Genomic DNA, 27,939 nt, shown 5'->3' with positions numbered 1-27,939 from the left:
TCCTTCCCATGCTAGATTATGGAGACATAATTAATAGATCGGAAGGTAAGGGTGATCTCGAGCGGCTAGATGTTCTTTACCATTCGGCCATCCAATTTGCCACCAATGCTGCTGATAGGACACATCACTGCACTCTACACTCCTCTGCAAACTGGTCATCTCTGTATACCTGTCACAAGACTCACTGGTTGATACTTATTTATAAAATCCCTCTTTGGCCTGACTCCCCCCTATCTGAGATATCTACTGCAGCCCTCATTCTCCTCATACAACAGCCGTTCTGCCAGTCACATTCTGTGAAACGTCCCCAAAGCACACACGCATCCCTGGGTCACAGACACTCTTACTGACAGTTGTGGCTGCTTTGTGTGATGTATTGTTGTCTCTACCTTCTTGCCCTTTGTGCTGTTGTCTGTGCCCAATAATGTTTGTACCATGTTTTGTGCTACTACCGTGTTGTGTTGCTACCATGTTTTTGTTATGTTGAGTTGCTGTCTTGCTATGTTGTTGTCGTAGATCTCTCTTTATGTTGTGTTGTCTCTCTTGTCGTGATGTGTGTTTTCTCCTATATTTATTTATTTATTTATTTATTTTATTTTAATCCCAGCCCCTGTCTCCACAGGAGGCCTTTTGGTAGGCTGTCATTGTGAAAAATAATTTGTTCTTAACTGGCCAACCAAGTTAAATAAAGGTTAAATGAATAAATAAATACAAATACTTTGTAGAAGCAGCTTTAGCAGCGATTATAGATGTGAGCCTTTCTGGGTAAGTCTCTAGGAGCTTTCCACACCTGGATTGTACAACATTTGCCCATTATTCTTTAAACAATTCTTAAATCTCTGTCAAATTGGTTGTTCATCATTGCTCGACAACCATTTTCAGGTCTTGCCATAGATTTTCAAGTAGATTTAACTCAAAACTGTATCTCGGCTTATTCTCGGTAAGCAACTCCAATGTATATCTGTCGTTCTGCCCCTGAACAGGCAGTTAACCCACTGTTCTTAGGCCATCATTGAAAATAAGAATTTCTTCTTAACTGACTTGCCTAGTTCAATAAAAAAAAAAATGTTTTTAAAAATGTTGTTCATCCTCTATTTTATCCGTTTTCTCCTATGACAGCCATTCAACTTGGATGCAGGGATCGCGATATAGTGGCTGGGCCTAAAGTAGTGCGTAAGATTTTGTTGTGACTCTTATGTGGATGATTTAAAAAATATTTGTTATTAATATTTGTGAGCATTCAGACTATGCACTTGATGAATCTATGAAATTGCTTCTTCCAATTATTGATAAACATGCACCTGACTGGCTGACTTACTGCAAATTGAGAAATGATGTGACTAAACTCAACAAAAAGAAGAAAACTGTATTATGAAGCCAAGATCAATAATTTAAGGAATGAAGGGAAAACCAGCAAACCTGGTTTAAAAAAACAGAGATCAAGCAAACACTCCTCACTGCACAATGCCTCTCTTAATCGACCTAGATTTGTTGTGTGTATATATTAATATGTAGGCTATCTGTGCAATTTCTAAATGTACAGTACCAATCAAAAGTTTGGACACACCTACTCATTCAATGTTTTTTCTTTATTTTGACTATTTTCTACAAAACTCTGAAATAACACATGGCATCATGTAGTATCCCAAAAAAGTGTTAAACAAATCAAGATATATTTTATATGACAGCTTTGCATACTCTTGGCATTCTCTCAACCGGCTTTGTCAGGAATATCTTTCCAACAGTCTTGAAGGAGTTCCCACATATGCTGAGCACTTGTTGGTTGCTTTTCCTTTACTCTGCGGTCCAACTCATCCCAAACCATCTCAATTGGGTTGAAGTGGGGGGATTGTGGAAGCCAGGTCATCTGACGCACCACTCCAGCCCTTACATACCCTGGAGGTGTGTTGGGTCATTATCCTGTTGAAAAACAAATGATAGTCCCACTAAGCGCAAACCAGATGGGATGTCGTATCGCTGCAGAATGCTGTGGTAGCCATGCTGGTTAAGTGTGCCTTGAATTCTAAATAAATCTCTGACAGAGTCACCAGCAAAGCACCATCACACCTACTCCTCCATGCTTCACTGTGGGAACCACACATGTGGAGATCATCCATTCACCTACTGTGCATCTCACAAAGACACAGTGGTTGGAACCAAAAATAAAACAAATTGGACTCATCAGACCAAAGGACAGATTTACACCAGGCTCATGTTCATTGCTCGTGTTTCTTGGCCCAAGCATGTCTCTTGTACTTATTGGTGTCCTTTAGTCGTGTTTTTTTGCTGCAATTCGACCATGAAGGCCTGATTCACGCAGTCTCCTCTGAACAGTTGATGTTGAGATGTGTCTGTTACTTGTGAGGCATGTATTTGGGCTGAAATTTCTGAGGCCGCTAACTCTAATGAACTTATCCTCTCCAGCAGAGGTAACTCTGGGTCCTCATGAGAGCCAATGTCATCATAGCGCTTGATGGTTTTTACAACTGCAGTAGAAGAAACGTTCAAAGTTCTTGACATATTCCGGATTGACTGACCTTCATTTCTTAAAGTAATGATGGACTGTCATTTCTCTTTGCTTTTTTTAGCTGTTCTTGCCATAATATGGACTTGGTCTTTTACCAAATAGGGCTATCTTGGCTCATATGCCGTAAGGAAAGAAAGTACACAAATTAAATTTTAAGATGGCAGATCTGTTAATGGTTGAGATAATGCCAAGAGTGTGCAAAGCTGTCATCAAGGCAAAGGGTGGCTACTTTGAAGAATCTCAAATATATTTGTTTAACACTTTTTTGGTTACTACATGATTCCATATGTGTTATTTCATAGTTTTGATATATTCACTATTATTCTACAATGTAGAAAATTGTTTTAAATGTAAATATTTAAAAAACCTGGAATAAGTAGGTGTGTCCAAACTTTTGACTGGTACTGTATGTAGTTCTGTCCTTGAATTGTTATTGTCTATTAATGTTCTGTAATATGTCTTGTTTCATGTTTGGTGTGGACTTGAGGAAGTGTAGCTGCTGCTTTCGTAATAGCTAATGGGGTTCCTAATAAACTTCCAGATACCAAACTCAGTATCTGTTGGCCTCATGGTGAAATCCCTTGCGGTTTCCGTCCTCTCCAGTAACTGAGTTTGGAAGGACGCCTGTATCTTTGTAGTAACTGGGTGTATTAATACACCATACAAAGTGTAATTAAATACTTCACCTTGATGAGAGAGAGACACACACACAGCTGCATGTGAGCTCTCACATTTTTCAACATGTTTTTTTTTACAAACGGATAGATTTAGAGTTAGATAAACTTCGATTTTTCAGAAGGGACATATGCAGGATGCTACCCTCCACAGCATAGCCTTCACTCCAGATCAAAACTCCAAACTTAGAAGCTAATTTTGGCCAAAATTACCTGCTTACTGGATTACCTGGATTACTGCTACCAAGGATTCCTTTTTCCAATATATACGGAGGGTGCTCTAGCAAACAAACAGCAGAGACCTGAGGACACCATCCAACCTGGAACTGAGTGAGTAGTGATTGGTCTGATGCTATTTTGAAATCCAATAATAAAAATAAAGTACATTACAATGTAATATGTTCCTTTATGGGGATTACATGCTGAGATAAGGCTGCCAGGCTTGCTAGGACAGACCAGATACAACTTCAATGAACACTGAGGTGTGAAGTGAGAGGTGGCGAGGCCTTTGGGCCCAACAAGTGGCAGGGGTCTTTGAAGCCCCCTTTGAAGCCCTGTTCAAAGACCATCCAGAGACATTTTCTATAAGAAATCTGCCTTCAGAAATCAAAGCTTCTCCCGAGTGGGTGTGACACCTACTCCCGTTGCCTGCTGCACAGGCTTCTTGGATTCCACTTGGCGATCTGTTCACCGTCTGCCCTGGCCCGTCTCCCTCTGTCTGGTACAGGTTCCCTCACCACACTCCCTCTCTCTCCCGAGCTTTCACTTGCCTCCAGCACACACAGACTGTTGGGGCGAGTGACTCTGAATTTACAATAGCTAGCCCCAAGTCGTTATATACAGTGCCTTGCGAAAGTATTCGGCCCCCTTGAACTTTGCGACCTTTTGCCACATTTCAGGCTTCAAACATAAAGATATAAAACTGTATTTTTTGTGAAGAATCAACAACAAGTGGGACACAATCATGAAGTGGAACGACATTTATTGGATATTTCAAACTTTTTTTAACAAATCAAAAACTGAAAAATTGGGCATGCAAAATTATTCAGCCCCCTTAAGTTAATACTTTGTAGCGCCAACTTTTGCTGCGATTACAGCTGTAAGTCGCTTGGGGTATGTCTCTATCAGTTTTGCACATCGAGAGACTGAAATTTTTTCCCATTCCTCCTTGCAAAACAGCTCGAGCTCAGTGAGGTTGGATGGAGAGCATTTGTGAACAGCAGTCGTCAGTTCTTTCCACAGATTCTCGATTGGATTCAGGTCTGGACTTTGACTTGGCCATTCTAACACCTGGATATGTTTATTTTTGAACCATTCCATTGTAGATTTTGCTTTATGTTTTGAATCATTGTCTTGTTGGAAGACAAATCTCCGTCCCAGTCTCAGGTCTTTTGCAGACTCCATCAGGTTTTCTTCCAGAATGGTCCTGTATTTGGCTCCATCCATCTTCCCATCAATTTTAACCATCTTCCCTGTCCCTGCTGAAGAAAAGCAGGCCCAAACCATGATGCTGCCACCACCATGTTTGACAGTGGGGATGGTGTGTTCAAGGTGATGAGCTGTGTTGCTTTCACGCCAAACATAACGTTTTGCATTGTTGCCAAAAAGTTCAATTTTGGTTTCATCTGACCAGAGCACCTTCTTCCACATGTTTGGTGTGTCTCCCAGGTGGCTTGTGGCAAACTTTAAACGACACTTTTTATGGATATCTTTAAGAAATGGCTTTCTTCTTGCCACTCTTCCATAAAGGCCAGATTTGTGCAATATACGACTGATTGTTGTCCTATGGACAGAGTCTCCCACCTCAGCTGTAGATCTCTGCAGTTCATCCAGAGTGAATGTATGAGCTGTATGAGCTTGTAAGAGCTGAAAGTTTAGAGGGACGGCCAGGTCTTGGTAGATTTGCAGTGGTCTGATACTCCTTCCATTTCAATATTATCGCTTGCACAGTGCTCCTTGGGATGTTTAAAGCTTGGGAAATATTTTTGTATCCAAATCCGGCTTTAAACTTCAACAGTATCTCGGACCTGCCTGGTGTGTTCCTTGTTCTTCATGATGCTCTCTGCGCTTTTAACGGACCTCTGAGACTCCATAAAAAGTGTCGTTTAATGTTTGCCACAAGCCATCTGGGAGACACACCAAACATGTGGAAGAAGGTGCTCTGGTCAGATGAAACCAAAATTGAACTTTTTGGCAACAATGCAAAACGTTATGTTTGGCGTGAAAGCAACACAGCTCATCACCATGAACACACCATACCCACTGTCAAACATGGTGGTGGCAGCATCATGGTTTGGGCCTGCTTTTCTTCAGCAGGGACAGGGAAGATGGTTAAGATTGATGGGAAGATGGATGGAGCCAAATACAGGACCATTCTGGAAGAAAACCTGATGGAGTCTGCAAAAGACCTGAGACTGGGACGGAGACAAGACAATGATCCAAAACATAAAGCAAAATCTACAATGGAATGGTTCAAAAATAAACATATCCAGGTGTTAGAATGGCCAAGTCAAAGTCCAGACCTGAATCCAATCGAAAATCTGTGGAAAGAACTGAAAACTGCTGTTCACAAATGCTCTCCATCCAACCTCACTGAGCTCGAGCTGTTTTGCAAGGAGGAATGGGAAAAAATTCAGTCTCTCGATGTGCAAAACTAATAGAGACATACCCCAAGTGACTTACAGCTGTAATCGCAGCAAAAGGTGGCGCTACAAAGTATTAACTTAAGGGGGCTGAATAATTTTGCACGCCCAATTTTTCAGTTTTTGATTTGTTAAAAAAGTTTGAAATATCCAATAAATGTCGTTCCACTTCATGATTGTGTCCCACTTGTTGTTGATTCTTCACAAAAAAATACAGTTTTATATCTTTATATTTGAAGCCTGAAATGTGGCAAAAGGTCGCAAAGTTCAAGGGGGCCGAATACTTTCGCAAGGCACTGTATGTTTATATGTCTTTAGAACTAAAGTGATCCTAAAATCCATAATCCCCCCCCACACACACACACACACACGCACACACATTTAAGTTCCCTCTGATCCTTGTAAATGCATTAAGCAATTTGTCTAACTTCTGACTTGTCTCAAAGGGACCTCAATGTGAACTACATCCTAACATTCTGTCGCACATTCACCAGAGAATGTCTTTGGGTATAGCAGTCTGTGCCAGAGTGCTCGCTTTCGATCGACACAAAAGAGATCCTGGCATTTCAGATGCTTGTGCATTGAATGGTGTCTGCCATTGCCTGCTTCATCATACTTCCTATTCAAACCACTGAATGGAGGAGTCGTCATAAACTTTTACGAGACCAAAAAATGTCCTCCTTTGTGATTTTCCACTTAATCATTCCCCAGTGTATGATCGAATATCTTCATCAAAAGCATCTCTGCGAATTAGGACTGTGTTGCTGTATACCAATTTCTCCCCAGGATTGTTATGTCTGAGGAATGATCAGTTGTTGACTATGTTGTTGTTGCTGTTGTTACTGTCATTGGAATGATGCACTTGCATTTGAAAATGTCAGTCGGGCCTTGGAAGAAAAAGAACTGGCGGAAGTGACTCATAGTGGTTTGCTACCAGTTAAATGTTTTTAAAATACATTATTGTTCTTTTAGGTGTGATGCACACATGGCAAAAACCTCACAATTTAATATTCTCTAATGTGAAGAAGGACCTCACAATTAGGCCCCCTCTGTAAAACAGAAAGAAAACACAGCAATGTTAATTGAGCTAAAAAAAGTCCTTAAGATTCGCTTGAAATTCAGTTTATGAAAGAAGCTGCCATTTCGTGGGATGGAGAAAAAGGTGAAAAGAAAATTAGGGCTGCCGATAGTGACCTCCATGCACTCTCAATTTGTCACTGATCTGCGGGCTTTGTTGATTGAAATGTTTAATTTGGGTGTTCTTTAGACGCACCGTGAAAGGGCATTGTCGCTACGAGATGAACTCTCTGGCTGCTGTGCGAGCGTCGAAGGCAGCCAGCCATTCAACGCTGCAAATGGAGGTTCTCCCTCCCTCTTCTCTCCACCGTCTCCCTCCATCTCTCTCTTTCTTACTCTTTTCTATCAATACCTCTTTCTGGCTGCGCCATTGGGTTTTTTGGGGAGGGGAAAAAAAGCCATGAATATGGGGGTTATGAGACATGAAATGGCGGATTAATTGAATCTAGTGAGAGTCTTTGGTCCCCGCAGCTGGACCGGTGCTTTAGAGAAACACAAGGCTGCTCTAATTGTGGGGAAGCACAAAAAGTATCCTTCGAATTCCTTTGCCTTCCAACGAGAGCGGGAATGCCATTCAGCCACATAATGGCCCTATTAGCTGCTTAACTCAGCGGCACTACATGGGAAGATTTTCTCTGCTGAATGTTTGGGGTGGGGAGGCGGGGTAGAGAGAAGGGGAGAGAGTGTGGTTGTCCATGCGTGCCTTGTGTGTTTGTGCGTGCGTGACAGGATGAAGGAATCATTTTCACCTTATCTCCCTCATAGATTTTTAAAATGCTTGTTTGTTTGTTTCCTTACTATCTTCCCAGCAACAGTACCATTCGAAAATCGACGACCTGATCGATGACACGTTTAAAGACATGATTTCCTCCCTGGTCTCAAAGGTACAGTATGTTACTGCACATCCTCCACAGGCTCAATGACAACATCCTCCCTATAGATGCAGTATATGTCAGCCCACCTCAAATCAAATGTCCGTTTTGCTAAGAATCACATTATCATTCCTTCTCCGTTCTACAGCAAGTTGATCCTAACCTTACCCAGTTTTATTACACCTGCTTTTTATTTTCATATTCTATGCAAAATATGATAGAATATGTTCGATGACAGGAACACATAGATCATTTGAACAGGAGAAAGTCATTCAGGCTGTGCACTCATACCCCATATTCCTTTACAAATGGCAAACTAACATGTCTGATTGTCTTCTCCCCTGGAGTTTGCTGGACCTCTAGAAGCCGTTCTCTCCAAGCTCTCCAGATATGACGAGGGGACGTTATTTTCTTCGATCTTCTCTTTCACGGTAAGTAGCAGCGCTTTCAGTGCATTCAGTGCTAACAAAAGCAACGCTTTATTTGTTGCAACCAAATCTGCTCAGTTGAACATTTTTGTGTCTTTCCTTTGCCTCGAAGGTGAAAGCGGCTGCCAAGTATGTGGATGTGCCAGTGAGTATTATTTCTCCTTCATTTCTAAAGATGTCTTACTTTCTCATATGAACCTGTTTGCACAATTTATTTCTGTCTAAAAGAAACATCGCTCGGAACGAAAGCTGACATTGAGGGGGATCATATTGTTCAAGATTTGTCATCATTTTTAACGTTTCACCTCGTACCACCATGGTGTGTCAGAGCGTTCAAGGTTGAGGCGGCGTGCGGGGCTAATTATTGCCACAGTTGTCTAATGAAAACTTTTTGGAGCGATTCGCCAAGGTGTCGGTCATGGGCGGTCACCACTCGCCACAGCAACACTAATGAGTGACAGCGCCATGGCAGGGAGCAGGAGCTCTACATCAGCAGACAGAAAAATGACAAACAGCGATGAGGAAGGCCTCCAATTACCAAAAGAGAGACGCAACAACACATACTGAAGGACATGCACATTACGCTTTTGGGCCAGGGTGTCATTACTTGGTCAGTTTAGACACGTAGCCCTTTCCTGCAGTCAAATGACCTAGTGGCCTCATGGGTGGAATGCAGGGGAGGCTGGTGGGAGGAGCTATAGGAGGACAGGTTTCACTGTAATGGATGGAATAGAATAAATGGAACAGAGTCAAACATGTGGTTTCCATATGTTTGCTGTGTTTGATACCGTTGCATTAATTCCGGTACATTACAATGACCCCATCCTGCTATGGCTTAAAAAAAAAGATAACAGAAGACTGAAATATAACAAAATCGTTTGACATAGAAACACCGGATTTCTGTCAATTTTTTAAATAATGTTTATTTATTACAAAATTATGAAAAATATTGATAACATACCACCAGCGGCAGCTGGTGTTAATTATGTGTGTGAGGTGTATACTTTTGTTTCAAAGTAGATTTATTTAAGACTACCAAGAAAAACACTCTGTGTGACCCTGATTTAGCCTGCTGCAGTAGAAGGTTAATTGTGACATACTCTTGTTCTTAAGCTATCAAAAGCTTTGCCCTGTTCAAGATTCAGTCCATTCACCATCGTAGGCTGGGTTTAGTTCTGTTTCAGTCCACAAATCCTACTCTTAACCCAAAGCAAGAGGTGGTTTCACTCTATGATAACCAAGCACACTCTTTTCAGAATCCATGAGTAGCCTGTAAACGTTTGATAAAGACAGCCAAGCCAGAGCCTCGCAAAAGCCTTTTGCCAAACCTTTGTGTGGTTCTCTTCAGTCCTCCCCCTCCCGCCTGTCCTTGACTCAGCAAATCCCACGTGTCCTATTGGCACTTTTTCCCAGAGCTCTGAGCCTGTCAAATCTCCTCTCCTCCTCCTCCCTTCACCTGAAATTAGAATGTGACCTCCACCTTGTGCTTTTGTGTGGAGGGAACCTGAAAGCTGCTACGCCCCTGGTTACAGGTGGGCTAAAGAGAAGAGGAGGGTTGTGTCACTGGGGCCTTTAGCAGGAAACTCTTTTCGGTCCCTCCCTTCCTTTTTTGTGAAGACTGCTGTTCAAGGGCCCCGTGTTGGCAGTGCACCCTACTGGTTCACGCACATGCACACGCTCGCGCTCGCGCGCACACACACACACACACACACACACACACACACACACACACACACACACACACTGCACCTGGGGGAAACCGATCCAGGGTAGGAAACCGAACTGGCAGTGTATAATTAACAGCAACACATTTTTGTCCCCTCTCTCTCTCTTTTGTCTCCACAGCTCCCAGCGCTTATCCCCATCAGGTTAACCGGGCTGCCTCACCCTAACTGTACACCTCTCATTCAGCCACCACTTGGCCTGGCTCCACATTTCCTCTCTTCCTTCACCCTCTTCTGCACTCCCACACCCTCTGTCTATCTCCACCACCTCCACCACATACACTTTTCTCTTAATCCTTCCCTTTGACATGATTCCATTTCACACTGGATTGTTGACGGTCTGGAACAGCCTGTGTGTGTGTGTGTGTGTGTGTGTGTGTGTGTGTGTGTGTGTGTGTGTGTGTGTGTGTGTGTGTGTGTGTGTGTGTGTGTGTGTGTGTGTGTGTGTGTGTGTGTGTGTGTGTGTGTGTGTGTGTGCGCGCGCGTGCGCACGCGGTCCAATTCACTTAAAAATGTATCTGTGTGTGTCTAGCGTGTTTGGCTACAAGTCAAGTACAGAACTAAAGTTTGTTCTTCGAAAGAGGGCAGAGCGTGACAGAGGGCGACCGTTGTGTATTTTGTGCGAGGCCCCAATCTGGACTGTAGCAGTGTTGGAACCTGGCCTCTGTCTGTATCTCTACCATGCTTCCCTGTCACCCTGCTTTGTCACCTTGTCACAGAGGGAGAGAAGTAGAGAGCTACTGAAAGAGATGGAAAGGGGGATAGAAAGAAAGGAATAGAGAGGTCCCTGCCTTGGGGGTGTGAGGTGGGGCAGTGGGGGGACAGTGATACTCCCAATAATCCTGATACACACACACACACACACACACACAGCCCCACACCTGTCCAATTCATACTGTCACTCACTGCAGCGCAGGAAGTGGCAGATTTAACATCTCCACCCACTGGATTACAGTTTTTTGACAGCCCTGTCAATCATCATCATGCCCAACCCCCCCCCCCCCCCCTTGACCTCACATCTCACCCTCCTCACCCTTATTGTACTTTAACCCCTGTGACACTGAAGTACAGCTCATCAAAGGGCCATATGCATTACTGTGAACTGAATGTAACCTTTGATTAAATACATTCATGTCACTTTGTATTACATCATTTTTACAGTATGAAATACATTTCTTTGTGAGAAACATATTTCTACACTCTGTATTGGATGCCCTATTTTATGAATGTAGGAACAGCATGGATCACAAAGGAAAATGTGATCTATAAAGAAGCTCTACTCATTGTCTCATTGTTTTTTTTTTCAGTGAAATGTGTTTTATAGAGGAAATGTAGGGATATTTTGAGGGGAATATGAGTTTATGGATTTGAGAGTCAATCAGTATTTATTTTTAACACATTTTAAGGATGGCTGTTTTGCTGCTAGGCAACTGAAAATAAGCCATTCAGTCAAGCAACAAATATCTATTTGGATGCATGAGCAAAGGTGAGTCCTCAGCACCATCTACTATTGTGTGCCTCAGGTTTTCCCCATCCAGCGTCTTCTTTATCCAACTAAGCGGCAAAATCACATAAATGATGGTAGCTGCAAACACATTTGTGGTCGGTTCAATCCTTTTTAAGGGAGCATTTATTTTTCAGGAAATAATAACTATTTAAACCAAAAACAATGGACCCCAGTTATGTGACAATGAATGAACAACATCTTTCTTTGAAATATACAGGATAGTATGATGCTTTGCTGGGTTGAATGTAGTTGTATTTGTACAGGGTTTGATTTATCGATGTTGGGTCACATACATCGTGTGGCCCGGTTGCAAGAGCCAGAGTTGTGTGTTCAATTCCCACTGGGGACCAATTGGAAAAAGTATGGAAACTTTATGTACTCAGTACTGTAAGTCACTCTGGATAAGAGCATCTGCTAAAATGTTAAATAATATGAGATTATTGTACTCTACTTATCGTTTCTCAGTGTAGGGTCATGAATTGAATTACAATTACATCTTACAAAGTTCAAACAAATCCTCTCAGTGACCTAGACAGTGGGTGACTACACCAAGTGTGAAAGCTGTTATTTTTAGAGTAGTCACATGACAGTGAGTCAGGGTCAAGACCACTTCTGACACATCAGGGTCATCCCTGTCACGTCAGAATCATCTCTGTCACGGCAAAGCTGACTGGGTACAGTTGGCCCCTGTTGACTTTCTCCCAGCTCTAATAACTACCTCAACCGAAGGTAATGTCACACACACAGAGGCTAGTTACCCCACTGGCTTCGGTTGCCACAATTACAGTTGGTAATCACAGTCTTCTCTTCCATCTCCGTGGAAGAACATCAGTCAAAGGGGTCTTCTGTGCTCAGGTTTTGTGTGTGTGTGTGTGTTTTTTTGCACATACAGAAGCTCCTTTTCCATGGGGGAGTTGGCGTGTCGTGTTCAGAACTGTAGTAGGACAGCAGGCCCCGGGGGGGCTATCTAAGGCCCTGAGAAGCGGGTGTGAAAGATGTCAAAGCAATTACAATAGCATTACAGTGTAAATCTCCAACTGACATAGAGAGTGTGAATGGAAGAGGGTTAACCCTTTTTTTCTGCCTCTGGCCTCTCTCCTCTGGCGCCACGATTGCTTTGACATTCACTAAATGTTTAGTTGGTAACAGCTCCACCGCTTGTTATTCTGACAGCAAGTGTGCAGAGTCGTACCTCTTACACATCTCTTGAAGAGAAGGCGATTTGTTAGAATGCGGCAGTTGAAACTCAAGTGTCCATGTTTTCCAACGGAAATGTGACTTTTTAAAGGGGAAATGTGTCATAGCAACATCAATTTTTGACCTTACTAATGATATGTACCCATTGATTCTTGACGAATATAACGTATAAATGCATCATGAGCTTAGTTCAACTGCTGGACCCCATCAGAACCCAAAATATAAGCTTGATTTACTCCAATGTTTGTAAACGAAGTAAATGTCAACAAACACTGTAGTCGTGACCAAAAGTTTTGAGAATGACACAAATATTAATTTCCACAAAGTTTGCTGCTTCAGTGTCTTTAGGTATTTTTGTCAGATGGAATACTGAAGTATAATTACAAGCATTTCATAATAAGTGTGAAAGGCTTTTATTGACAATTACATGAAGTTGATGCAAAGAGTCAATATTTGCAGTGTTGAGCCTTCTTTTTCAAGACCTCTGCAATCCGTCCTGGCATGCTGTCAATTAACTTCTGGGCATCCCATTCTTGCATAATAATGAATGCTTGGAGTTTGTCAGAATTTGTGTGTTTTTGTTTGTCCACCCGCCTTTTTAGGATTGACCACAAGTTCTCAATGGGATTAAGGTCTGGGGAATTTCCTGGCCATGGACCCAAAATATCGATGTTTTGTTCCCCGAGCCACTTAGTTATCACTTTTGCCTAATGGCAAGGTGCTCCATTATGCTGGAAAAGGCATTATTCGTCACCAAACTGTTCCTGGACGGTTGGGAGAAGTTGCTCTTGGAGGATGTGTTGGTACCATTCTTTATTCATGGCTGTGTTCTTAGGCAAAATTGTGAGTGAGCTCACTCCCTTGGCTGAGAAGCAACCCCACACATGAATGGTCTCAGGATGCTTTACTGTTGGCATGACACAGGACTGATGGTAGCGCTCACCTTGTCTTCTCTGCACAAGCTTTTTTTCTGGAAGCCCCAAACAATCGGAAAGGGGATTCATCAGAGAAAATGACTTTACCCGAGTCCTCAGCAGTCCAATCCCTGTACCTTTTGCAGAATATCAGTCTGTCCCTAATGTTTTTCCTGGAGAGAAGTGGCTTCTTTGCTGCCCTTCTTGACACCAGGCTATCCTCCAAAAGTCTTTGCCTCACTGTGCGTGCAGATGCACTCACACTTGCCATTCCTGAGCAAGCTCTGTACTGGTGGTGCCCCGATCCCGCAGCTGAATCAACTTTAGGAGACGGTCCTGGTTCTTGCCGGACTTTCTTGGGCGCCCTGAAGCCTTCTTCACAACAATTGAACCGCTCTCCTTGAAGTTCTTGATGATCCGATAAATGGTTGATTTAGGTGCAATCTTACTGGCAGCAATATCCTTGCCTGTGAAGCCCTTTTTGTACAAAGCAATGATGATGGCATGTGTTTCCTTGCAGGTAACTATGTTTGACAGAGGAAGAACAATGATTCCAAGCACCACCCTCCTTTTGAAGCTTCCAGTCTGTTATTCGAACTCAATCAGCATGACAGAGTGATCTCCAGCCTTGTCCTCGTCAACACCCACACCTGTGTTAATGAGAGAATCACTGACATGCTGTCAGCTGGTCCTTTTGTGGCAGGGCTGAAATGCAGTGGAAATGTTTTTGGGGGATTCAGTTCATTTGCATGGTAAAGAGGGACTTTGCAATTAATTGCAATTCATCTGATCACTATTCATAACATTCTGGAGTATATGCAAATTGCCATCATACAAACTGAGGCAGCAGACTTTGTGAAAATTAATATTTGTGTCATTTTCAAAACTTTTGGCCATGACTGTATAGCCTCAAAACATGGTTAAAACTATCATTTTGATATCATGGATGGTTAGCCCTTTCATCATAATTTGAGAATGGTTACATTTTCCAGCCCCTTAGCTTTTTAGCAAAACAGGTGGGGGGAGTTTGCTTTGTTATTGTTTCAACTGCTGATGTCCACTTTAAGGCAATGAATATGGCCATTCTCTGTTTAGGTGTTAAAGTCCGAACACACCAGTTTACAAATAGTGTATTTCCATCTCTCCTCCTCTTCTTCTCCCTGTCTCCTCTCTCTATCTGCTCTCAGAAGCCAGGGATGGACCTGGCTGATACCTACATAACGTTTGTGCGGCAGAACCAGGACATCCTGCGAGACCGCGTCAACGAGGAGATGTACATCGAGAAGCTGTTTGACGTAAGTGTGTTGACCGTGGCGTGCACTCACACTTGCACCTTGTTGACGGGTTGGATGGCAACGTCACGAAAATGATGAGCAAGCATCGATGGGGCCGGAAGCCGTGCTTTGTTATGATTGTGAACGGTCAGAGAGCCAGCAACAATCACAAGAAGCTGCCATGTGGGGAATCGTAGGTGGCTTGTTTCAGCTAGTTTTATCTTCTTCTTGATGGCATGTCTTGTTTTGAGGTGTTTTGAGTAATTTCATGTCAATGCTAATATGACTAAAATTCGCTAGCTATCGAAGCAACAATTGTAACAATGTATTTGAGTGAGGAAAAGTGCTCATTGTGCAAATGTATTTATGTTTTCAATAAACATTTGGAGATTAAATATAGTTTACATGTTTTCAACAACCTAATCCAATACCTAAACAACATTTTGCTAAACAACAAACATATTTATATTATTGTAGTCATAGCAAGGAGTATGGCTATTGGTAAGTCTGTATTGCTTCATAAACTCAGCAACAACAAAAAAACGTCCTCTCACTGTCAACTGCGTTTATTTTCAGCAAACTTAACATGTGTAAATATTTGTATGAACATAACAAGATTCAACAACTGAGACATAAACTGAACAAATTCCACAGACGTGACTAACAGAAATGGAATAATGTGTCCCTGAACAAAGGGGGGGTCAAAATCAAATGTAACAGTCAGTATCTGGTGTGGCCACCAGCTGCAATAAGTACTGCAGTGCATCTCCTCCTCATGGACTGCACCAGATTTGCCAGTTCTTGCTGTGAGATGTTACCCCACTCTTCAACCAAGCCACCTGCAAGTTCCCGGGCATTTCTGGGGCGAATGGCCCTAGCCCTCACCCTCCGATCCAACAGGTGCTAGATGTGCTCAATGTGATTGAGATCCGGGCTCTTCGCTGGCCATGGCAGAACACTGACATTCCTGTCTTGTAGGAAATCACTCACAGAACGAGCAGTATGGCTGGTGGCATTGTCATGCTGGAGGGTCATGTCAGGATGAGCCTGCAGGAAGGGTACCACATGAGGGAGGAGGATGTCTTCCCTATAACGCACAGCGTTGAGATTGCCTGCAATGACAACAACCTCAGTCGGATGATGCTGTGGCACACCGCCCCAGACCATGACGGACCCTCCATCTCCAAATCAATCCCGCTCCAGAGTACAGGCCTTGGTGTAACGCTCATTCTATCGACGATAAACGCGAATCCGGTGAGACAAAACCACGCCTCGTCAGTGAAGAGCACTTTTTGCCAGTCCTGTCTGGTCCAGCGACGGTAGATTTGTGCCCATAGGCAACGTTGTTGCCGGTGATGTCTGCTGAGGACCTGCCTTACAACAGGCCTACAAGCCCTCAGTCCAGCTTCTCTCAGCCTATTGTGGACAGTCTGAGCACTGATGGAGGGATTGTGCGTTCCTGGTGTAATTCGGGCAGTTGTTGTTGCCATCCTGTACCTGTCCAGTAAGTGTGATGTTTGGATGTACCGATCCTGTGCCGGTGTTGTTACACGAGGTCTGCCACTGCGAGGACGATCAGCTGTCCATCCTGTCTCCCTGTAGTGCTGTCTTAGGCGTCTCACAGTACGGACATGGCAATTTATTGCCCTGGCAACATCTGCAGTCGTCATGCCTCCTTGCAGCATGCCTAAGGCAATTTCACGCAGATGAGCAGGGACCCTGGGCATCTTTCTTTTTGTGTTTTTCAGAGTCAGTAGAAAGGCCTTTTTAGTGTCCTAAATGCTTTTTAGCATTTAATGTTTTTAACTGTACTTTTTGAAGTCAATAGTACAAACAACAGACAACTTCACAACTCAGCCTGACAATTAAAAAAATACATATTTAAACTTTATTTAACTAGGCAAGTCAGTTAAGAACTAATTCTTATTTACAATGACAGCAAACAGGGGGTTAACTGCCTTGTTCTGGAGTAGAACGACAGATTTTTACCTTGTCAGCTCGGGGATTCAATGCAGCACCCTTTTGGTTACTGACCCAACACTCTAACCACTAGGCTACCTGCCACCCCTGTTTGTGTGTATATGTTTGTACTTTTTTTAGGCGTTTTCGTCATACTAAGAACATAGAATGAGTGAGTAACTATCATTTTTACAACGCTATGTTAAAATAATTAAATTAATTTTGTTAAACACAATAGAAATTGGAACCAGTGGACAATATATCTGCTGTATTCTGATGCCAGTACAGTATACGTAGGTGTTGAATGAAAAACAGCATGAAAAGGAGACACATTTCACCCACTTTATTTATCCTATTCTGAGGTGAATCGTTGTCAGGTGTGTGTGGGATTCCATCAAACCTTAAATGTGCGGTAGTGGACACACAAACACACTCCCTCCCTCTCACTAAGACAACACACATGCACAAAATCAAACTCTCTTTCCTTTTCACTCATAGATACAGTGACACACACTCTCCATCTCACCAGCTGCTATTTCTGTCCCACTGTTTCCCTTTCCTTGCACCCCTATTCCTCTCATGTTATACACACTTCCCCCACCTTTCTCTCTCTTCTTCAGCTCTCTGTCGTCCCCTTTCCTGACCAGTGCTTTCTACTCTACTTTATATCTCCCTCTCTCAACCATTTTATTTTCACTTAGACCTCCTAAACCCCCCTCTTTTCTTTTCACAAACTCCCCCCTCTTCTCTGGACCCCTCTTAACCTGTATGCACATCCCTTCCCATTTCTCCTTCACACATTTGCCCTCCTTTTTCCTCTCCCTATCTCATTTGCACCCTCTTATTGTTGTGGGGAGGCCGCATCATGTGATGAGTGCGAGAGGACACTTGTTTCACAGTGAGAGTACCCCATTGTGACTACTTCCAGGGCCCAAGCTAACTCCCCCCCCCCCCCCCCCCCAGGGTTTTGTTGACCTGTCTACCATTGAAATATGCTGAGAGGTGCCCTGTGTGTGGCCCCCTTACTTCCTCTATATATCCTGCAGTTGCAGTGTGTCACAGAGTACCTTCAGTGTTCAGCACATAAGATGAAATGCATACACATAACGGTACATACACAATTGCACACATCTAAGGCACACATACATACACATACGTACCTATCTGACAATGCATGCAACAACAACAAAAAAACGATTCATCCATCCGACACACACACAAACACAGCCCTCCTCATTGCTACCCTCTAAGATTGGGTTTGTAAACTTGACGTGGAAACTGAGATTGGAGTAAAGCAGTGTTCATTTGGGGCTGGGGAGATGGGGAGGGGGTTGGATGGGATACGGAGGAGGCAGGCACAGCTCTAATGGACCCCACACACCCACAGTCATGCACTAGGAGGAGAGACAACGTCAGGGTCTAACCATGTCACCACACACACGCTCACCGCCTGTGGTTGTGTGTGCTGGGAAATGTGATGATCTCTCCATAGATGTGTTAATGTGCACACATCTGTCTGTTTATGTGTGGGGGTAATTGCATTGCATGAGTGTAGCTCTTGCTGCTTTTGGGTGCCATCAGCTTGTATTGGTCAGCTGTTTCTAAGTGTGTTTGCATGTGTGTGTATGGTTTACTTGTGTATGTGTGTTTGCATGCATGCATATAGAGTCGGAGCCATAATTATTGACACCCTTGATAAAGATGAGCAAAAAGGACTATCAAATAAATGCATATACCGAGCTATATTGTATGCTCCAAAAATGTTACAATTATATTCTTTTATACTAGTACAATTGCTCAGATAAAGACATTTTGTTTAACAAGTATTTCTTGTTTCTCAAAAAGATAAGGGTCAAAATTATTGGCAACCCTATAATTTTTATTATTTTACCCCCTTTTTCTACACAATTACGTGATATCAATTACGATCTTGTCTCATCGCTGCAACTCGCCAACGGGCTCGGGAGAAGCGAAGGTCAAAACATGCGTCCTCTGAAACATGACCTGCCAAGCCGCGCTTCATAACACCCACTCGCTTAACCCGGAAGTCAGTCGCACCAAAGTGTCGGAGGAAACACCGTTCAACTGACGACCTGGTGGTCAGCTTGCAGGAGCTCGGCCCGCCACCAGGAGTTGCTAGAGCGCGATGAGGCAAGTAAGAGCGCGATGAGGCAAGTAAGAGCGCGATGAGCCCCCCCGGCCAAACCCTCCCCTACCCCTGACGACTCTGGGTCAATTGTGCGCCGCCCTATGGGACTCTCGGTCACGGCCGGTTGTGACACAGCCTGGGATCGAACCCCAAGCTGTAGTCACGCCGCGACACTGCGATGCAGTACCTTAGACCGCAGCAACCCTATTTTCAATACCTCATCTTGTGAGTATAACAGCACTGAGCCTTTTTTACATAACGCACTGAGCCTTTTTTACATAATGGCACTGAGCCTTTTTTACATAACGGCACTGATAAATGCAGATGAAGGATATCAAGGATCTGGAAAGATTCTGTATGGAGGAATATTTAAGATCCCTCCCAATGCGTTCTCCCATCTCATAAAACATTTGAGGAAAAAGCTTAGTATTGTTACCCTCCCAAGGTGAGGTTTTTCAAGGTATTTCAAACATGGTTGCCAATCATTTTGACCACAATCTTTTTAGTATTTGTATTATTTATTTTATACAATCTTTTTTCCCCTCATCTTTATCAAGAGTGCCAATAAATTGGGACCTTACTGTATGTGTTTCTACAAATGAGGAGCAGCCAAGATAGTGTCTAGCTTCCTTTGTTGATGACGAGGGTAATGCATGCCCTTGCGGGCGACCAGTCCTTCTTCTCGTCCTCCATATTAGGGGACAAATCTCCCAGATTAATCTGATAAAGCCTTCTGACAGGGGCCACACAAACTAGCCCTCCCCTCCAGCCAGCCCCCAGGTGTGGCCCTGCTCTCTTCACTCTGCCCTTAACCACGTCAACTGAGGGACATTTAAGTGTGTCATTAACATCTCGCCTTCAGAAACACCACAAAGACACACTCAGCTACCAAACTACATAAATAATGTTCCAGGAGAACTAATGACAACAAACGACCTGACGTTCACTCGTCTAGTTAACGCTCTCTTGTTCCCTCCATCTGTTTTCCCCCTCTTTCACTAATCGGCTCAATTAAAGTGCATCTCCATTTTCAATTTCACGCTCGCTCCATTGAGTGCCAGGGGGCGGCTAGCCTGTTACCGAGTAGGCTGGCTCTCGTTGTAGGTATTAATGTTTTTATTGGCTGTTGTGGAGCCAACGATACTCAAAGTGAAATGAGATGGATTCTTCTGGAAAGGGAGCTTTAAAATATCAGAGAAGACAGGCTGAACTATGGAGAGAGTGTCATGCTCTTTGTCAGAAGTCCTCACTTGAGAAGACATTGATAGAAGAAACACAGATGCTTTCAGTCACCAACATCCCCACTAGTTTTTTTTATTTCCCTTTCAATGAGCAGGGAGCTCAATGTAGGATATTGCATCGTCAAACAAACTCTGTATAGAGTGAGGCACACTGGCTCCAAATAGGGTTCACAGACAGTGTACTTTTACTTAATTCAGTTGTTTTTTTGTCCCCTAAACTCCCAAGCCTCATAATTTCAAATAGAACGGCTAACTTTATATGTAAACATAATATGCTATCTATACACCTACACTACTATACTATACCAGTGACTTAATTGAAAGAACCTTTTGAGATGATTTGCATGAAGAAGAAATGTTCTGGCATACTACTGTATGTAGCCAGGAGAGAGGTGTGAAAGGTAGCCAGGGGAGAGGTGTGAAAGGTAGCCAGCCTGGTAATTGAACTACAAAGGTATTTACAAACACATTATGCATTCTATTTTTAAAGCAAGGAGGTGAGCCTCTTCAGACCCACACATCCAGGTATTCTTCAGTAATTGGTATATTTGAAAGTATAATGGTTTTAATGGAACACTGTTGTCCTTTTAAACCTTATCCTTTGACCTTGTGTGATGTGTAGTCTGGTGTGATTGGAGAGGGTGTTGTGGAACTTGTCAATGGAAAATGTTAGTCTTCTATACAAAAAGGGATTGAAGGAAATATAGCAATAAACTCTTTGAATGTGGTAATAAACAAGTTGAATGAGATGTACAGTCACCTTAAAGGTGACCAATAAAGACTCTAAAAGAAATAGTACAGATAATGAGCACACAAAAAAAGGGGAAATTATATTATTTTATACTAATACAATTGCTCAGATAAAGAGACTTTGTTTAACAAGTTTTTTTAAATATATGAAAAAAAATATATAGATTTCAAAATTATTGGCACCTTTAAAGATTCTTGTAAATTAAATAAAACAAAATTCAATCTGCATTAACATTCTACTTTTTAAAATGAATCTCATCTTAAGGAACTGTATTTGGGCCTGCCATGGCTTCCTGTTCCACTGGGGTATAAACATTTGGTAAATCGCATGTAAAATCCTTTTGTCATCCATCACCATTGGGAAAAGCAAAGAACTCACAAATTAAGAGGCAGATAGTTGTTGACTTTCATCAAACAAGCGATGGGTACAACAACAAAAAAACTGAATATAACGAATATACCACTTACCACTATCAGGGCAACAATTAACACGTTTAAAACCACTGGAACAGTGGTAAACTTGTCTGGTAGAGGATACAAGTGTATCTTGTCCGCACGCACAGTGAGGAAGATGGTTTGGGAGGTAAAGAAGGGACAACATTTGAGAATTACAGAACTTGCTCTCATCTTGGGTCATCAAGTCTCCAAATCTACATTTGGCTAATAGGCTATTTGGAAGGGTTGGTAGATTTTTTAAAACATTTTTTATGAGAGCAACCAACAAAGGTTAACACCTGGAGTTTGCTAAGCGGCATTGACACTTGGATTGGAACTGGTGCTATGTTCAGAGTTGACAAAGGTTTTTGTCCATGCACACCAGTGGTGGGTTTGGCCTCAAAAGAAGGATGCATATGCCGCATATACTGTAAAATACAGTGGTGTATCTTTGATGTTATGGGTCTGTTTTGATTCCACTGGTCCTGGGGCCCTTGTTAAGGTCATCTGCACTCTGCCAAACACCAGGACATTTTAGCCAAAAACCTGGTTGCCTCTGCCAGGAGGCTGAAACTTGGCCAAAAGTGGATCTAACAGCAAGACAATGACCCCAAGCACACATCACAATCCACAAATAAATTCTTAGAGGTCAGTCCATAACCGCTGACCGAAGGATATCAAGGATCTGAACAGATTTTGTATGGAGAAAGATCCCTCCCAATGTGTTCTTCAGTCTCATAAAAAATTACATAAAAAGTCTCAGTGCCATTGTCCTCGCAAGGGAAGGGTGAACAAGCTATTGAAAACAGGGGTGCCAATCATTTTGACACCTATCTTTTTGCGATTTATTTATTACTTGTTACTTTTATTACTTAACCAAAATATTTTTCTCTGAGCAACTATATTACAATATATAACAATATATTCTCCCCATATAGCTTCAGTATTTGTATTATTTATTTTGTAGTCTTTTTTGCTCATCTTAATCAACTGTGTGTGTGTGTGTGTGTGTGTGTGTGTGTGTGTGTGTGTGTGTGTGTGTGTGTGTGTGTGTGTGTGTGTGTGTGTGTGTGTGTGTGTGTGTGTGTGTGTGTGTGTGTGTGTGTGTGTGTGTGTGTGTGCGCGCGCACGCGGTCCAATTCACTTAAAAATGTATCTGATGATTTATGCATATCAACATTGGATGGTGCCCACATTGATCGTGTCCCGCTTGTAAATATCTGGGCATCTGGATTGACGAAAAGTTATCATTTAAAAACCATATGGATGGGTTAATTAAGAGGTTGAGAATAAAAATAGGCTTCTTCTTCAGAAATAGACCATGACTCTCCCTGAAAAGCAGAAAGCAGAGTCAACTTTCCTGCCCGTGCTAGACTATGGTGACACCATTTATACAGCTTCCACTTCACTGAAACCACTAGATGCAGTTTACCAGAGCGCACTTCGCTTTATTATGGGCGACAGGTTCAGTACACTTCATTGCATCCTATATCAGAATGTAGGCTTGCCCTTTGTTAAGTCTCGTAGATTGACATGCTGCTCTCTTTTTGTTCATAAAGCCCTCTTGCACAGACTTCCGCTGTACCTTACTTAATTGTTCAACTGCAGACTTACGAGTCACCAGACGAAGTAGGTAAATCTTCAATCAGTGTTTTTGCACCCCATGTCTGGAATGATCTGGGTTAGAGCCCTCTGCACCTTGATGATTTGTTACCTCTAGGGCAGCTCAAGTTGTTGATGGAGGACCTCCGTGTTAAGGAATGTGATTGCTTTTCTTAAATTGCTTGGAAATATTGTATGTTTTTATTGCGTTGTATTTGTAAATGTTGCACATTTGTATGTATTTCCCTTGAAAAATAGGCCTTCGTCTCAATGGGATTTCCCTGCTAATATAAAGGTTCAATCAAAAAATATGAATAAATACTATTTCTTAAAAATTTACACAGTCCTGGCAACCACTAGCCTATGCCTAGCCATCTGGCTTAGCTAAATTACATTTGCTGTTATAGTGTAACTCAGCTATATCTTCTGTTACTTCATGCTCACAACCACGTTATATCAGCCTTATTACCTTGTGACAGATATAGTGTATAGAATCATTGTACCTTGACATATTGCTTTATCTACAGTGTACCTCGGTTAAAAGAAATGTATAAGCTGACTTGTTTGTGTCTGTCTGCGTGTGTGTGTGCGTGTGCGTGTTCACAGCAATGGTACACCAGCTCCACGAAGGCTCTGTGTGTGTGGCTGACAGACAGACTGAACTTGCAGCTTCACATGTACCAGCTGAAAACACTCATCAAGATTGTCAAGGTAACGTGCTTTGTTGAAGTGGTGCGAGTGTACACTGTAACCATTCAGCTGTAGGCCTCCGTCCAAACATGTACATATGTACCTCAATCCAAATATTAAGTCTAGTGCTCTAAGAATGTTTCTTCCAGTTGTGAATTGGCTTACAACTGTACAAAGTCTCGGTTACCCATTGCCTCCGTGTCCTGTGTGTGTTTTTGTGTTTGGTTTCATCCCACAGAAGACATACCGAGACTTCCGGCTCCAAGGAGTTCTGGATGGAACCCTGAACAACAAAAGCTATGAGACCGTCTACAACCGACTCACTGCGGAGGAGTCTACCGTGGCGGTCAAGGCTGGCGACGGTCTCCAAGGTATCACCATGAGAGACAGTGACGAGGAGGACGGATGAACTTTGGGAAGTGTGTGCTTGTGTGGAAGGGGTGGAGATTGTGTGTGTGAGACCGAATGATATGGAGGGGTTGGAGAACACACACTAAAGTGTGTGATGAATTCATCCATCCTTGTGTACCCCCTCTCTCTCTCACCAATCCCTAGTACAATAGTGGGTACCTTCCCAGCCATAATGACATGATGTTATTTTGTACAGTACAGCTCAGTGGTCACCAACTGGTAACCTTCAGGGCAGTACCCCTTTGTTTATTTATTTAATTTGTTTGTTAGTTTGTTTTTACTTTATTTTAATGGTGATGTAGACCAAGATAAAAATGTAAGTTGTTCTCTTAATGCAGTCCTTAATGCTCAAATCAGTTTTGTTTTTCAAATCCGTTTTGGAATATTGACTGTCCAAACAGCAGGTTACAAGTGACCAAATCGGATTTTGCTGACAAAGCAGTCTTTGCTGACATGGCTAAGCTAGTTGTCATAGTAACGACTGTTGTGTGTGCAGTGGTTTTGGCTGATTGGTGGTGGTGCTCATGCTTCCTCTCACTCAGAAGATATGTACTGTAGCAAGCTAAGGTGACAAAAACAGTAGCTATGCTTCCATTAACTTGTCCAGTGATTTTGTGTCAACATTTAGAAAGTTTGCATAGAAAATAGATGCAACAATTGCCGGCTAGGGTGTGTTTCCATTGAACAATCTTGTGATAAAAACAGCTGGACATAATGTCACACCCCAACAAAAATTCAAAAACCTACAGAGTCAAATTAAAATGTAGTGGCTGAAGTGTTTCCATTACCCATTTAGGCAAATTGCACATCAATACATTGGTCCCACCTACCCGTTTCATGTCTCGGGTAGCCTTCGAAAGCCAGCAAGAATGCAATAATTGAGTAGGCATTTAGAATTAAATGTTGTGGAGCTTTATAGTTATGTGATGACATCATGTGCCTCGCGTACCTTAAAAAATATTCTGCAATCAGAATTTATTAGAAAAACCCTGTTTCCATTTTAATTTGTCACAATAAAGAAAGTTCGACCAAAAGAAAAATCCACCAGTCGAACAAATAAAAATGTTGTCCATCTTTAGAAAATGTCTCCTATATCTGCCATTACACGTCGCAATGATTTTTTGTTGACATTGCTTTCCAATAAACCTGGGTCAATGGAAACCTGCCTTGTGCCTGTCATGAACATTTCCCAATTTCATTGAATGTTCAAAATCATAGTATACATACACTTTTAAGCCTCAAAGGATAAGATGACCCAACTTTCAAAATTAGCCCTTTTGGCTCGCCACAACATTCAACAAGCTAGCTAGCTGTTTAGCTTACTAGCATACTCACTAATTTGTTTGTACATGACTAACATGCTAGTTAGCTACCACATGTTCTTGTCAAACTGTCAACAGAGTAGCTTACAAGCAACGAGTTATGCCAAATAAAAGAGTCTGAAAACCACTTGTGGGCAAATAAATCAGTCACATTGCCAGAAATCCAATTTGTATCTGATTTCAAAAAACACCTACAAATGTGGTTTGAACTGTGGCTTGAAATATCTGATTCGATGTGGTTTTTGACTGTTCAGATTGTAGAAAAGAAATCGGATTCAAATCGGATATGCAAACCACTAGAATTTGAGTCACTTCAAACTGCCAGTGTGAACAAGGCTTTATGGTTACCTAGATATAGCCATGCCAATTCAAACAGGTGTTTTTTTTTAAAGTGCATTAAAAAGTGCATAATGAGGACATTGGGGTTGTTCTTACATAAGTACACTGAAAGACAGTCGATACAGGCAGTATCCATATGTTTATGCTGTGCACTGTATGAATGGGAATGTATACCTGTAGGTTAAAGTGTCACATTGTCATGGCATGTATGTAGGCTATGCTTGAATGTGTTTTCCTCTACAAGAGTTACCGGATGACAATGAATTCAAAGCTGTGTTAAATAGGCCTGATGGATTGTGTGCATCATGTTTGGAATCTGAATTGCCGTCTTAACTGTAATACTGCAATGAATTATATGAAATACATTTCTATTGTCTTCTGTGCACCTGTTTTTGTTAAGGTGTGTTCTAAGTGTTAGAATTAGTGTGTTTAATGCAACCATGGTGTCCTTATTGACTAAATTACTCCATAAATTACATTAACAGCACAATCTGCAACGACGAACCCTTTGATTGGTAAGGTGATGGATGGAGCTATACGTTATTGCATTTTTTTTTTAAGGAGCGATGCATATTGTTTTATAAAAACTGCTATTTAAAACCAAATGACTAAAATCACAAAAAAACATAAACAATTGAGTATTACAAAATATCAAGCTAATAGGCATTTTTATAAGTTAGATTATTTCAAGAATCATATATCATTACCATAACTAATGTACAAATTATGACTATCTTACAAATTGTGGCAACCTTTTTGCCAACCTATTCTAACAGTTTATAGTTTTGTTAGAAGCCTCGCTGAAAAGTTTCCATCACGACATCAACATTGACAGTCACGTGTTGAAATACACCGAGCCTAACGGCCATTTCCTTAGATTTTTATTGATCTCAAAAAGTACTGAATTGAAGAAATTGTCATTTTCGTGTGACATGACAACCTCGTTTCAACTAATCATCTTGTTCAATGTTATCATGAGCAGACTTTTTCCTCCCCATTCACTGACCTGTGTAAAATGAAAGAATCAATATTCTGAGTTGGTTTAATTTAATTCCAAAGCGCTATATCCACCAATTTTATTCACCAGAAACGATTGCTTATGGTTACATTCGTGTGTGTAAAATATTACTGTTCTCAGATTTGTAATTCATTGATTTTATGTTTATTATTATTTAAATGTTTTGCTAAATGCTATGTATCCATTGTTTAGCTGGAATGGACTGTTCGTATAGTATATTGCCTGTGATATGTGGTTGTCTCACGCTATCTTAAGATGAATGCACTAACTGTAAGTCGCTCTGGGTAAGAGACTGCAAAATGAATAAAATATCAAATGTAAATATTTTACATACAGATGTCATATTACTGTATGGATTCATTTTTTGATAACTTTAAAAAATATATTGTTGTCACAAATGTATCATTTGTACAGTTCTTTATATAAAACCAAACAGGACTACTTATTTCTCTGAGAGTGGGGCGGATATATGCAGTGCCTTTAGAAAGTATTCCCACCCCTTGACTTTTTCCACATTTTGTTGTGTTACAAAGTGGGATTAAAATGGATTTAATTGTCATATTTTTGTCAACAATCTACACAAAATACTCTAATGTGAAAGTGGAAGAAAAATTCAAACTTTTTTTTCTATTAATGGAAAATTAAATGTTTAATAAAATGTATATTGATTAGATAAGTATTCAACCCCCTGAGTCAATACATGTTAGAATCACCTTTCACAGTAGTTACAGCTGTGAGTCTTTCTGGGTAAGTCTATAAAAGTTTTACACACCTGGATTATCCAATATTTGCCCATTATTCTTTAAAAAATGATTCAAGCTCTGCCAAGTTGGTTATTGATCATTACGAGACAGCCATTTTCAAGTCTTGCCATAGATTTTAAAGACAATTTAACTCAAAACTGTAACTTGACCACTCAGGAACATTCAATGTCATCTTTCTTTCTTGATGTCTTTAGTATTCTCTCTGGTATGCAATCTGGTTTCTGCTCAGGTTGTGGATGTGTCCCTTGATTCTAAGCAATGTTGTGCTGCTATCTTTATTGACTTGGCGAAAGCTTTTGATACGGTAGACCATTCCATTCTAAGGAGTATTGGTGTCTCTGGGGGGTTTTGGCCTGGTTTGCTAACTACCGCTCTCAGAGTGCAGTGTATGAAGTCAGAACATCTGCTATCTCAGCCGCTGCC

At 41.7% G+C, this 27,939-nt stretch overlaps 1 protein-coding gene across 1 annotated transcript in view; it reads left to right on the top strand.

Moving 5' to 3' along the window:
* LOC135509565 (calcium-dependent secretion activator 2-like) overlaps positions 1 to 26,786 on the top strand; it is a 159,060-nt gene extending 132,274 nt beyond the window's left edge. The window contains exons 20-25 of the mRNA XM_064930326.1: positions 7,730 to 7,804; positions 8,140 to 8,223; positions 8,333 to 8,365; positions 14,750 to 14,857; positions 23,579 to 23,683; positions 23,901 to 26,786. Of these exons, the coding sequence (XP_064786398.1) occupies positions 7,730 to 7,804; positions 8,140 to 8,223; positions 8,333 to 8,365; positions 14,750 to 14,857; positions 23,579 to 23,683; positions 23,901 to 24,071 (576 nt within the window). The 3' untranslated portion in view covers positions 24,072 to 26,786. The remainder of the gene's footprint in view (positions 1 to 7,729; positions 7,805 to 8,139; positions 8,224 to 8,332; positions 8,366 to 14,749; positions 14,858 to 23,578; positions 23,684 to 23,900) is intronic.
* The last annotated feature ends 1,153 nt before the right edge of the window (positions 26,787 to 27,939 follow it).

Source organism: Oncorhynchus masou, chromosome 22 (assembly GCF_036934945.1).
Source record: "Oncorhynchus masou masou isolate Uvic2021 chromosome 22, UVic_Omas_1.1, whole genome shotgun sequence".
Taxonomy (NCBI): Eukaryota; Metazoa; Chordata; class Actinopteri; order Salmoniformes; family Salmonidae; genus Oncorhynchus; species Oncorhynchus masou.
This window is presented reverse-complemented; position numbering and strand designations above follow the sequence as displayed.